The 14807-nt window shown below is 36.7% G+C and overlaps 1 protein-coding gene across 4 annotated transcripts in view; it reads left to right on the forward strand.

Annotated features, from left to right (window-relative positions):
* Window positions 1-14807, forward strand: part of PPP2R3A (protein phosphatase 2 regulatory subunit B''alpha) — a 255930-nt gene that overhangs the window by 80749 nt on the left and 160374 nt on the right. For 3 of the 4 annotated variants that reach the window (XM_077130191.1, XM_077130188.1, XM_077130189.1), the window contains exon 2: window positions 7648-10087. In XM_077130191.1, coding sequence (XP_076986306.1) covers window positions 8090-10087 — 1998 coding nt within the window. In that variant the 5' untranslated portion in view covers window positions 7648-8089. Of the gene's footprint in view, window positions 1-6941; window positions 7208-7647; window positions 10088-14807 lie in introns of those variants that run through there. The other variant, XM_077130190.1, reaches the window with a different exon arrangement.

Genomic DNA, 14807 nt, shown 5'->3' on the forward strand with positions numbered 1-14807 from the left:
ATTCAAACAAAAAAAAGAAAAGAAACTAAATGGCCAGATAAGTTATTTTGTCCATATGATAAAATATTATTTATTAGTTAAAATTAGATCCATTCTTCCCATGAAAGTATATTCATAAAATATTTCTCAGTTAAAGTACATTATAGAATATATTGTATGGTCCAATTTGTGTTAAAAATATACATTTATCATAATAAAAAGGAAGAATATCCATAAAATATTATCAATGGCTATTTCTGAATCATAATATGGGTCATTAAAATGTTTGTTACTTATGAACATTTTCTAACTTTTCTGAGAAGAACGTATATTAACTGTCTGAATGGAAAGGGGAAAACGGAAGCCCCAACTAGTGCTATTGGTATGGATTTTTCAGCATCATTCCTCCAGGACCTGACTCAGAGTAGAAAGTGTTTGATGAATGAATGAATGAACTAATTATAGCAAGAACAGCTAATATTTGTATTGTCTTATGTTCTAGGCACTGTTCTAAATATTTGACATATGTTAACTTAATCCTCATGAGATGGATGAAACAGGAATAATAAGGTTAACTAGCACTATAAGCCACGTAACTGTAGGTGATAGAGTTGGGATTCAGACCCATGCAGCCTGGCATTCACAGCAGATAGCATCGTGGTTCTGCATTAGATTCTGTCTTGATTGAGGATAGTTGGATTAGATTCCATGTCTAGATTTCCATCTAGAGAATTAGGCATCACTTGAATCATGGTCTGAATTAAAAGGCAGAATTTGATACCCTAGGTCTGAACCAAACACTAGGGAAATAATCTTCACTTTGGCATTTTTTAAAAACTCAGATCATTTTAGACTATAAACTTCTGATTGATAGTTGTTGCCACTCCTTGGGGTTTGGCTTTATTATGTGCTCCATTTCTCTCCTGTTCATATCCTTTCAAAATATAAGCACAAACACCTACATTTGTAATTCTTACCCTTTTCCCTCCATCCTTTTTGTTTCTCACCAAGCTTACTCATAAAAAGTTAGTCAAATTTTATTTTTAGAATGTACCAACCTTCATTTTTGCCATACTTTCTTTTTTTCCTTCATATTTTCTTTTACAGTCTCAGAATTTCTGAAAGCTGCTTTCTTATAGTCTAGAGCTGTACTGTCTAATATGGTACCCACAAGCCACCTGTAGTATTTAAATTTGTTATTTAAAATTGATTAGAATGGGCAAAAGATTTGAATAGGCACTTCTCCAGAGAAGATATAGGACTTGTCAATAAGCCCATGAAGATGTTCAACATCATTAGCCATTAGGGAAATGCAAGTTAAAGCCATATTATGATAAGATTACATACTTGTTAGAATGGCTAAAATAAAACATACTGACAATACTTAGTGCTCAAAGAGGTGGAAGCAACCAAATCTCTCATACATTGCTAGTAGGAGTTAAAATGGGAGAGCCATTCTGGAAAAGTTTGGCACTTTCTAATATACATTCACCTTTTGTACCACCTAGCATTTATACTTGGGGGTATTTAGCTTAGAGAAATGAAAACTGTGTTCACAGTTTTGTGAAAACTGGAAACAATGTAAATAACCTTTCATGGCTAAATGGGTAAACAGATATGATATATCTATACAATGGAATACTACTCAACAATAAAAAGGAATAAACTATTGATATATGTAGTAATGTGAAAGAATCTCAAAACCATTGTTTTGTTAGTATGAAAGAGACTCTTTGGGGTGATTATATAGTTCTGTATCCTGATTGTGGTGGTAGTTGTACAAAAAAGGGAAAGAATGAAAGTGCATTTAAAAACTGGTGAAAAACCATAAGTACATGGAACCTTGAGTTAGGACATGAGATTTTGTTGGTTTGTCCAGAGTGATGCCCCGATAAATCCCAGAGTGATTTTGAACAGTGCATACAAAAGTATATGCAACGGTCCCCTTCAGGGAATGGTGAGAAAGGGGGAAATTCAACTTCCCCAAGTTGAATTCTTAATATTCTCACAAGCAGTGTGGACAACCAAAGCTATAGGCTGAGCCCCCAATCTTCGGGGTTGTTCATATGAAACTTAACCCCACAAAGGATATGTCAAGCCTACTTAAAATTAGGCCCAAGAGTCACCCCCAAGAGAACCTCTTTTGTTGCTCAGATGTGGCCTCTCTCTCCAGCCAACACAACAAGCAAACGCATCACCCTCCCCCTGTTTACGTGGGACATGACTCCCCCCATCTACATGGGACATTCCTGGCAGTGAGGGACAGAAATCCTAGAATGAGCTGAAACAGCATCAAGGGATTGAGAAGAACCCTAGTATGAGCTGAGACTTAGCATCAAGGGATTGAGAAAATCTTCTCGACCAAAACGGGGAAGAGTGAAATGAGACAAAATAAAGTTTCAGTGGCTGAGAGATTCCAAACAGAGTCGAGAGGCTATCCTGGAGGTTATTCTTACGCATTAAATAGATATCACCTTGTTAGTCAAGATGTAATGGAGAGGCTGGAGGGAACTGCCTGAAAATGTAGAGCTGTGTTCCAGTAGCCATGTTTCTTGAAGGTGATTGTATAATGATATAGCTTTCACATTGTGACTGTATGATTGTGAAAACCTTGTGTCTGATGCTCCTTTTATCTATCTTATTAACAGACAAGTAAAACTTATGGAATAAAGATGAATAATAGGGGGAACAAATGTTAAAATAAATGTAGAGTGAAATGCTGGTGATCCGAGAGGGGAAGGGGTAAGGCGTATGGTATATATGAATTTTTTTCTGTTTTCTTTGTATTTCTTTTTCTGAATAGATGCAAATGTTCCAAGAAATGATCATGATGATGATTATGCTATTGTAAATTACTGATTATATATGTAGAACGAAATGATCAAAAGTTAAGAATGTTTGCATTTGGTGTTTTTTGGTATTTAAAAAAAAATGTATTTAATTTAAAAAAACAAACTGGTGAAATCCAAATAAGGTCTGTAGTATAGTTACTAGTACCAATTCAGCTCCCTGATTTTGATAGTTATGCTCTGGTTATATAGGATGATGTCACTGGTGAAGCTGGCTGAGTGAAGATAGATACATGGAAATTCTGTATACTATTTTTGCAATTTCTATGCAAGACTCAAATTATTTTTTTAATTAAAATAAAAATTCAGTCCTTCAGCTGCACTAGCCATATTTAACATGTCTAATAGCCCCATGTGGTAATGACACCCACGTCAGATAATGTAAGTATAGAAATTTTCCATCAATGCAGAAGGTTTTATTGGACAGCATTGGTCTACAAAGATGTGTGACGTTGATGCCAATGTTTTCTCTTGACTTTTTCAGATTGTAATATCACATGAATATACTTTTATTTCTGTCACATTCCATTATCAACCAGTTGTTTTGACTTTTGCTCTTTATTTTCTCAAATTTGAGAGATACAGTTGTTTAATATCAAGTTTAGAAGATATCTAACATGTTTTAATAGATGTCTATTTAAATTTTCCAACACTACAGTATTTGTTGCTGTGCAGTTTTATCACCTGTATTAGGAAAGAATGCTAATATCTCTCATAGAGCTATCTTAATATACTTTCTCAGCAGTACCTTTTATGTATCCCTTCTCTTATCCTTACCCAAACATGCTTTCAAAATCTTGGATTCTGAAAAGATGCATAGTTTTAACATTTCATGCTCTTTCTTTTGAAAAGGTAATTCCTTCTGTTTCCATATTCAAGTGTTTTGTCCATAACATTAATTCTTCTTTGGCTTCTTTATTATCTTCACTTAAGAATTACTGGGAATCTCTTTTGCTGTGAAACTTCTTTTTGCTTCTGCTTCCTTCTATTTAATAGCTTTATTTTAACTGGCATTTGAGTTTTGAAGGCAAGGAAGTAGAAAATGAAACAGTAGCTGAAGATCCATTCATAGCAATAAAGTTAAGATACCAGAGGACAAGAAGAATGGGGTGTGAGCCACTTGAAGAATACCACAAAGAGACTGAATGAATACTAAATACTGTATTTTAAATTTATATCTTCCATATCTACACACTGATTTCATAGTGGCATTGTGCACAATTGTCAAAAGATGGAAGCAACCCAGGTGTCCATCAACTGATGAATGGATAAATAAAATGTGGTATATACACACAATGAAATGTTATTCAGCCATAAAATGGAATGAAATTCTGATACATACAACAACCTGAATGAACCTTGAAGACATCACGTTGAGTGAAATAAGCCAGCCACAAAAGGTCAAATATTGTATCATCTCACTGATATGAACTAATCAGAATAAGTAAACCCATTGGTCTGAATCTAAAATATAGCTTGCCAGAGGAAGGGAGAGAAGATGGGGGATAGAGTTAAGGCAAAAAATGTACAATTTCTATTTGGGATGATGAAAATGTTTTTAATGGATGATAGTGATGGGAATGCAAAATTGGGAACGTAATTAACAACACTGAATTATGTATTTGAATGGGGTTAAAAGGGGAAATTTTAGTTTGTATATATGTTACTAGAATAAAATTTAAAAAAAAAATCCATCGACCTACACAACACAAACAGGGGACCCTAAGTTAAACTATCGACTGTAGTTAATAATAGAATTTTAAAATGTGCTTTCATCAATTGTAACAAATGTAGCACACCAATGCAGGGTGTTCATAATAGGATATTATATGGGAACCCTGTATTTTATGCAAGACTTTTCTGTAAACCCACAACTTATCATTAAAAAGTGTATGACTTCCTGGGTGGAAAGCCTGAATAGTATAATGATGTCATTGTTCCTTCAGAATAATTCATGTTTATTGCAATTGTAATAAAAATTACAATAGGATTTTCCTTGAAACTTGACAATTTAAAAATTCATCTGGAAGACCACTAAAGAACATTTTGAAGGTAACAAAAACAAAACCATGATTAGAGATATGGGAACACCATATAGTAAACTATCAAGTTTATCAATATAGTAGTTATTTATAACAGTGTAGCCCTGGCACGAAAACAAAATAATCTTTGAATCCAAAGAACCAGGAATTATATTCTGCTGAGGATTGAAAAGTACCCCACAAAAGGCATGTTCATCAGAGAGAGCAGAACAGAACAAGAAGCCACAAGAAGCAGAGAGTCCACCAGCCAGCGACTTTTGGGGATGAAGAAGGAAAACATCTCCCGGGGAGCTTCATGAAACAGAAAGCCAGGAGAAGAAGCTAGCAGATGATGCCTTGCTTGCCATGTGCCCTTCCAGCTGAGAGAGAAACCATGACTGTGTTCACCATGTGCCTTCTTGGATGAGAGAGAGACCCTGAACTTCATGGGCCTTCTTGAACCAAGGTATCTTTCCCTGGATGCCTTAGATTGGACATTTTTATAGACTTGCTTTAACTGGGACATTTTCTCGGCCTTAGAACTGTAAACTAGCAACTCATTAAATTCTCCTTTTTCAAAAGCCAAAAAAAAAAAAAAAGGGGCACGTTCAGGTCCCAAACCCTGGTCCTGTGGATATTAACCCATTTCTAAATAGGAACTTGAAGATAGTCTTACTTAGTTAAGTTGTGCCCAAACTGAATGAATGTGGGCCTTGATCCAGTATGGCTGAAGTCCTTATAAGTGAAGGAAATTGGACACAGAGAGAGAAGCCATGGGGAGCAGCCAGAAACCAAGTCAACAGAACTTGGAGGAGAAAGGAGAAGATGCTGCCATGTGCATTGCCAGGAACCCTGAAGATTACTGACCAACAAGAACATACCCACTCCAGTAGAAAGTAAGCCTTCTAATCTCTGAAACTATAAGCCAATAAATTCCTGTTGTTAAATCCAACCCATTGTATGGTATTTGTTTTAACAGCTAGGAAACTAATACATTCTCCAACCAGTATAAGAATCCAACTTTTAAAAAAGGGTTCTTTATTAATTAATTTGTATCTGGATTCACTAAGTCCCTAATACCTAAATGGGCAAGGGATATAAATAAATAATTCACCAAAGAAGATACAAATAAATAGGCAAAATAAACGTTTTTGAAATGAAAACAATAAGGTACTATTTCTCATCTATTAAATGGATAAAACTTTTTATTGTTAAAATACCAGTGCTAGTGATAGAGTAGTGAAACTGATAATCTCCTTTATTGCTATTATTATCCCTTTCCTGTCATTTCCTTTCTCCATAATCTTTGACTCTTCTAGCTCAGGAATATCCCACATTCTGTTCTTCAGCAAATCATATAGGCTCTTCCTTCTAAATATATCCAGCATCTATCATTTCCACTGCAGCTATCTAGGTTCAAGCCTCCCAGTCTTCTTACCTGGAGTATTGCAATAGCCTGTAATGGTTTTCCCACTACTCTTCTTGCTCCTCTACAGTTTCCTCTGACACAGCAGCCAAAATTATCATTTTAAAATGCAAGTCTCCATTATTTGTTTCCCAGCTCACTCAGAGTAAAAGCCAAATTCATCACAGTGGTCTATAGGCCTGCATGACTTAGATTCCCTACCTTTCCTCTGTGACCTCATCTCCTACACCCTTCCCTTGCTTTCTCAGTTCCAATCACTTTAGCCTCCTTGACATACTTCTGATAATTCATGCATGTTTCCATCACTACCTTTGCACAGATCACTGTTCTGCCTGAGAAGGTATTTGGGAATACCTTCTACCTCCTTGGTCGGCTCCCTCTCTTCTTTCATGTCTCTGTTCAGATGTCAATGAGGTCTTCCCTGACTACCCTTTATAAAACAGCACCCTCCCATCTCCCTTTCTAAACCCCTACTTTGCTTCATTTTTCTCCAAAGTAAATATCACCATCTGAAATATGTTTACTTAATGTTGTATTTCCTTCCCCAACTAGATTGTCAGCTCCATAAGAACAGGAACTGTTTTATTCACTGCTCTATTCTTAGCACTTAGAGTGGCATATAGTAGGCACTCAGTATTTGTTGACTGAATGAATAAATTAACAGAATTTTGGGGGAAAACAACTACAATGCGTTTTAAAAGCCATTTAAAAGAAAAGTAAGAGAATAAATTGTCTCCACTTGATAGAGAAAATATCTGTTTGAGGGGAAGGTCTAGGAAGATGAGATCAAGAACAGTAATGAGGTTATTCTTTTTCTCAGATAGTAAAAAAAGAGAAGATTATGGGAGAATGACTTCCAAGTGTAGAGGAAGTTGTAGAATCAAGAGCAAGCACTATGTATTGGCAGAAGACTAAGTTGATGGAAGCAAAAGGTTGGTGCAAGGGAGTAACAGAAATAAGGTTTTAGGTAGATGGGAATAGATGTTGAAGGATTTAGGATTGAGTCTAAGGAGGTTGAGGAGCCATGATGCATGGTGGAGCTCTGTAATGATGAGCCTTGAGTTATAGGGATGTGGAAGCTGTCTGAATCTAAGCTTGACAGTGTCATGCAAGGTGCAGGGAAAGTGGAATCAGAAATACCAGTTGGAAGACAGGTTAATAAGGCAGAATTGAGGTAATACTATTTTAGGTATTAAGGAGTCTAGGGTATGATGAAAACAAAGGCAGTGAATTAAATATCAGATTGGTGACATGGCAAAGAACAAAACTTTGTGATTAACTGCATGTGGGATGCAGAGGAATAGGAAATGAAAGTATTCCCTCAGTATTAAGAAAGATTTCCTTTAATTATTTTCTTTTTTTTTAATTATAGGTTTCTCTGTCACAGTAAAATGGATCATTTAAGCCTTTGGAGGACTCACTTATCACAGTGCTTCTGTTCTACCAACTAAGATGTGTGGCAGTAAATTTATGACAACAAATTTCTGCATTATAGAACTGAATAACAAGAAGAGGATATTCTTTCATAAAAATATGATGCTACTAAATAAAACTAAAAAGTAAAATTGAGATTATACCTTAAATAATTAAACTTGCTAGTACAAAAATACACATGTGCAACAGCTACTGTATCCTGACAGTTGCCTAATCTCAAATTGATACAATTTCCCTTTGTGGGAAAAGTGATTATATTTTTAAGAAACCACTGAACATTGTTATCAAATATATTTTCAGCTGAGTGTCTATTAGGAGAATTTACTTGAACCTCAAATTCTAGAAAATTCCAAGTCCTACCACTAAGTGGATTTGATATTATGGCAGCAGCTTACAGACTTGTTGTTAGTACTGTGAATCACTACAACAGTGTGGTGATAGACCGACGTTTTGAGCAAGCTATACATTATTGCACTGGAATCTGCCACACCTTCACTCATGGAGTTGACTGTATTGTGGTGCATCATAGTGTTTGTGCAGACCTCTTGCACATCCCTGTGTCTCAGTTCAAAGGCGCAGAGCTGGGCTCTGTGTATCTACCCCATGAAAATGGGCTTTCCATAGTTGAAGGTGATTATCCCCATCAGGCCCTCACAGGTGTACCCAGGGTCAAGAAAGGCTCTACAGTTCAGAACACTTGTAACTTAAAGGACATTGCGGGAGAGGCAATCAGTTTTGCCAGTGGAAAAATAAAAGAATTTTCCCTTGAAAAACTTAAAAACTCTAACCATGTAGCTTATAAAAAGGGAAGAAAAGTTAAGTCTGACTCATTTAATAGGAGGTCATTTGATTTTGACTTACTCTGTGGCCATTATAATAATGATGGAAACTCCGCCTCATTTGGTTTACTCCGGAGTTCCTCATTGGAGGAAAAATCTTTGTCTCATAGAAACTCACTTGATATGAACCTGAATTCTATGCTTCTTCAAAACATCTCTGAAGAAAACTTGGTTACTCAGATTCTGGAAAAACATAAAATAGATAACTTTTCTTCTGGAACAGACATAAAAATGTGCTTGGATATCTTGTTGAAATGCTCTGAGGATTTAAAAAAATGCACAGACATCATAAAACAATGCATAAAGAAAAAGTCGGGGAGTAACATCAATGAAGGAAGTGGTCATGATGCAATTTCTAGCCCTGAAACTGTATATATGAATGTAATGACCAGGTTAGCTTCTTATTTGAAGAAGTTACCATTTGAATTTGTGCAGTCTGGGCACAATGAGACTATAGATTTAACAGAAATGGTTGGTAACATGCCTAGTTTACAACTAACTCCCTTCTCCCCGATATTTGGCACTGAACAGCCCCCTAAATATGAAGATGTTGTCCAGCTCTCAGCCCCTGAGTCTGGACAATTTCATACTATTAAATTGCAAGATGACAAACGCAAGTCTAAGAAAACAGGCACTGTAAAATCTATCTCAAACAACTCCACAGATTCCTTATATAACTTAGAGGTAGAGGTAAATGAGCCCAGAACTCTAAAGACCGTCCAGCTTCAATCACAGCCATTAACCATGAACCCTTTAGAAAATGTTTCTTCTAGTAACTTAATGGAATCTCTTTATATTGAAGAAGAGATAGATGCAAAGAAAGGACTAGATAAAGGGCCAAGGACAGAGAATGAACCTGGTCAGGAATCAAAGGCCAGTCAAGATAGAATGGAATTTTCAGACCATGGAACTCATGTTAAAAAAAGTCCTGGCTCAGTGCAAAATGAAATTGGTAAGATATTTGAGAAACCACTTGTTACTCTTCCTGAGGAAGACCTGAAGTCAAAAGTTCCTAAAGCTGAAGAGGGAGACTACAGAGAATTTATGAATCGTAATAGTCAAGAAGAGATAGATAAATTGTTAATGGATTTGGAATCTTTTTCACAAAGAATGGAGACCTCTCTAAGGGAGCCACTTGCCAAGGGTAAAAACCCTACCTCTCTAAATAGTCATAGTCAGTTGACTGGTCAGATCCCTACAGATCTTGGGCCTAAATCTAAAGTTTCTTCACCTTCAGAAAAAGTTTCATCTTCCAGTCTAACAAAAATCATTGAAACCAATGGACACAAAATAGAGGAAGAGGATCGAGCCCTCTTATTGCGAATTTTAGAAAGCATTGAAGACTTTGCTCAAGAGTTAGTTGAATGCAAATCAGGCAGGGGGAGCCTATCACAAGAAAAGGAAATGATGCAAATTCTACAGGAAACTTTGACAGCCTCCTCCCAGGCCAATTTATCAGTCTGTAGAAGTCCTATTGACGATAAAGCCAGAGATACTACTTCAGTGGTTTTGATTCAGCAGACCCCAGAGGTGATCAAGGTAAGACCTAATAGTCTTGAGAAATCTCAAAAGAAATGTTAAAATGTTTGCAAAATGTGTAAACAGAAACTATTTTTGTTACCCATGTTATGTTCTGAAATTCCTGCTATACACTAGGAATAGCCTCACAATTCAGTGGGTAAAAATTAAAGGCTTTAGAGTAAGGCATACTGCTTTCATCTGCCCTTTACCACCTCTCCAACTCAGTAACCAAAGGATTGTTACTTACCTCAATTTCATCATCTGGATGGTAGAAATAATAAGAATCAAGATAACTTATGTGATGTAAAAGTAAGGTGCCTTACACAAAGTAGGCATTTAATATTAGTTATTGTTTTTCCCATTCAACCAATAGATCAGTCATGATTCCATGCCTGTGTAGAACTCTGTAGGCTACACTGTGGGGTACAAAAGAAGAGGATATGGTTCTTAAAAAGCTTGGTCTAACTGGGGAAACAAAACTAACATACCTGAAACAGTACACGCAAACATGTAAGCATTACTCTGAAAGTATTTTTAGTATAATAGGCCTTCAAAGAAGGTAAAGACTAGAATAGGTGAGATTTGCATCTCCATGCAAGTGAGAATAAATACCAATCTAGAGAATTGGTATAGAAGTCTTTTAAATAACCCCAGGAAAGCAGTTATCTGCCCATTTCTGTGAATGTATGTATGTATTTAGCACAACTGAGTTATTTCCAAAAAATGAGTCCATCATGGGCAGCTACCCAGGAACCTAGTGGAGGCTCCATGTTCTTACAGTGCCCTATCTGGGATATGTGGTTTTTTAGTTCATTAAGGAAGGTGGGAAAGATGGTGCCTTTAACTGCTGCCTCTTGGACATGACACCCTTCACTTCTACTCACAGTTAAATGATCAACCTAAAGGCTGAAAACATGAAAGAGTACGTGGAATTGTTGATGAGCACTGTTTTCTATCACAGTAGCAAAGGCTGAAAGCAGTGGAGCCAAGAGCAAGGGTCCAGCAGATGCCAGCCACATGACTACCCAGCTGATAGAGGTGTTCCTGACCCATCAACCTTCCTTGAGTGAAGGTAATCTCTTGTTGGTGCCTTAATTTGGACACTTTCACTCCTGTAGAACTGTAAACTTGTAACTTATGGAATTTCCCTTTATAAAAACCAATCCATTTCTGGTATACTGCATTCTGGCACCTTTCAAACCAACACAAGGACATTTCCCTTTAGAATTAATTATTAATTACACCTATACAAATCAATTCTACTAGAGGAAAAATAAAGCTATCCCTAAGCCCTAAAAAAAAAAAGTAAAACTATTGACAAAGTATTGCCAAATGTGGACTTTAAGTGCACCTGTTTCAAAAATGTGATAAAAATTATTTATAACTACCACATTATATATCGGTATGCAAAATGGAGATTGCTGAAGTTCTTAAAAATAGATTATATATTCATAAATCTTTCTACTCTACTATATTCACTCCTATATGTAGGAGATAACAATAAATCAGACATAGAACAAGCCTTTGTGGAGCCCATAGTCTAATAGGAGAGATGAGCTGTTTACTCTGATACAAAGTAGAAGTAGTAGATGCTATGGGAGGAAGAAATCCATTCCAGCTTGTAAAATAGAAAGTTTTCTGGAGGAGATACCATTTGGATATGGATATCACACTCTTATCCAATTAATTTACTAAGGACTTCACTGTTGATATATGCACAAGGCATATGATACTAAGGCTAGCAGTTTATTTTTCACAGTTGCTTGTACCATTTCCATTTTGCTCTAAAATATCAAAATGTAACTTCAGCCTCTCCAGCTGTTTTGCAAATAAAAGCCTTTGGTCCCAGGGGAATCCAGTAAGAGAGAATAAATGGCTATATCGTGAATCCACTATTTCTCCCAAACCTAAGCTCTATAGTAATCTTATCTTGATAAAGGCAGTTACAATTGGTTTGTTTAACAGAGTGTTCCTTCTTAGAAAGTAGAAAGGGAAATTTCACGCTGCTTTACTTATATTATTGTGAATTCCAAGTTAGTAAATACTTGCTAAGATAAAAGGTAAGAATCATACCTTACCATTCAGGTGGGGCCCCTTTCCCATCAATTTTTCTGGATTTTTAAAGTCAGAGTTTAAACAGAACTTCTGTTACATACTTACATAGACCCAGTTGACCACGTAAATTGTATCTTGCCTTTTCTTTTTCCACTTCAGGCTCTAAAAATTTCATCTCCAGCTCCCAAATATACAGATAGTAAAAATGAAATGTTAAAATAAGAATATCAAATTTCCATGCCTGGGCCACTAGCCTTTTATTTGCCTTTATTTAGCAAATGGTAGCACTCAATAACCAATTGTTGAATGAATGAACCTATCTATGACCAACGCCTGCCCTGGTGCCCTAGATCCCATCATTTCCTATAAACACAGGGACACTCCTCAGCAATTGACCCTCTCCTGTGTCATCAGTTTTTCTCCTCTACTAGATCATTCCTCTACAGATAAACAATTCTACCATCTTGGGGGGAAAAAAAGCCTTTATTGGCTGCACGTTCCTCTCCAGCTAACACTCGCTTATATTCTGCCCTTCACTTCAGAGCTTCTTGGAAGAGTTGTTATCAGCATCTCCAGTTCCTGTCTTTGGGCCCACTGTTTCTAAAAACATCAGACAATCCCACTTGCCATTGCCCCTCCCCCATAACTACATGGCTCACTCCATCCCCAGTTTTCAGCCTTTTTTTTTTTTCAAGTTATCACTTTCTCAGTGAGGCCTCCCTACATTACACAGCCCTGGTATACCTTTGCCCCCTTTATTGCTTTATTTTTTTTCCGTTAACATTTATCACTCTTTCATACATTATTTATCTTCTGCCAATGCCATCAAAACTATCACCACTAGAAGATAAGCTTTGAGAACAGGGAATTTTATCTGTTTAGTGCCTTGCCATATTCCAAAGCCTAGAATGGTGATTGACACTTAGTGGGTATTCAGTACATTTTGGTTAATAATTGTTATTCTTGTAGGGACTTTGTTTGTGTTATATTTCTATAGGTTCAACTTTTTCTTTGCAACCAACATTATCCTTTATAAGTAGAAAACATAATAAAATAATTTTTCTAATAAGATATCCTAAGAGATTTTCTCATAGCTAGACTTGAGCTCCTTAAAACCAGACTTTTCGTTGTATGTCCATTTTCAGAAATGGGATAAAATTATATGTGTAAACTGTTCCCATCACAGACACAATTATATCATACCTTGATAGTCTTCCTGTGTTCTAGTTTGCTAGCTTCTGGAATGCAGTATACCAGAAACGGAACGGTTTTAAAAGGGGGAATTAAATAAGTTGCTAGTTTACAGTTCTAAAGCCATGAAAATGTCCCAATTAAAACAAGTCCATAGAAATGTCCAATCTTAGGCATCCAAGGAAAGATACCTTGGTTCAAGAAGGCCGATGGCGTTCAGCGTTTCTCTCTCAACTGGAAGGGCAGGCACGTGGTGAACGTGGCGGCATCTGCTGGCTTTCTCTCCAGGCCTCTTGTTTCATGAAACTCCCTGGGAGGTGTTTTCCTTCATCTCCAAAAATCGCCGGCTGGTGGAGTCTCTGCTTCATGGTTCTGCAGCGTTCTGCTATGGCATTCTTTTGGCTCTAAAAAGGACTCTCTCCAAAAGATTTCCTCTTTTAAAGGATTAATGTGTGGAGTCACAACTCCACAGAAGCTAAATGATCAAAAGTTACCACCCACAAATTGGGTGGGTCACATCTCCATGGGAACAATCAAAATACTCCCAGCTAGCAATATTGAATGAGGGCTAAAGGCCATGTCTTTCATGGGGTCCACCACAGATTCAAACCAGCACATACTACTTCATGATAAGAGCTGAGATAGATGCAGACCTTTGAATCATAGTTCTGCCTTTCTCCCCAAGTTTAGAAGCAAACTAGCAAATCTGGACTATGACTGACAGGTTCTTCCCTCTCAGGGACCTACTTTTGGAGACCACCGTTGAGGTATTTACCCTGGGAGGCACTCAGACATCTGAGAAGCATCACTGCATAAGCTGGCATATTTGCAATTTAATGCTTATTAACAATTCCTTGGATTTCAGTTCCAGCCTTCAAAATTACTGAGAAATCACACACACTCACAAACCACCAAGGAACGACTCTGAAGCAATAAGTTTTATAAAATTCCTTTCAATTGGTCTTTTCCCAGTAAAGAAGAGGTCACTATAAAAACTGTGTCCTTTGGTGCTATTTTTCAGTTTTCACATACTCCTTGAAACTAACTCACATTTTAAAAACTTTTTTAGAATCAGACAGGTATACTTTCATACCTACACAAGTAAGTAAATAAAAAAGCAAATAAACCAGCTTCATACTAATCTTCCTTTGTCAATAAATCATTGCCACAGATTTATTCTCCTCTAAGCCCCTTTAGGGGACCTGATCTTTTCTTCCCTTTGAATGTTTTGGAAAACAATTGACTAATTCAGAAGTTAGAGCTTATTTCATCATCAAAGGACATGGAGAAATGTTTTCTTGCTTAAGAGTGGAGGAGAACAGACTATTTACACTGTTCTGACTTTGAAATGTTAGAGACTCATGGGAAATAAAGTAAGAACAAGTGTTCATTGTCCTGTGCTTCATAGCCAGTATTGTACCAGGTGCAATGAGGAAAAGAATACAAGAAGTCAGTTTTTATCCTATCTATATTCTTAGTACCCACAAAGTAT

Source organism: Tamandua tetradactyla, chromosome 15 (genome assembly GCF_023851605.1).
Source record: "Tamandua tetradactyla isolate mTamTet1 chromosome 15, mTamTet1.pri, whole genome shotgun sequence".
Lineage (NCBI taxonomy): Eukaryota > Metazoa > Chordata > Mammalia > Pilosa > Myrmecophagidae > Tamandua > Tamandua tetradactyla.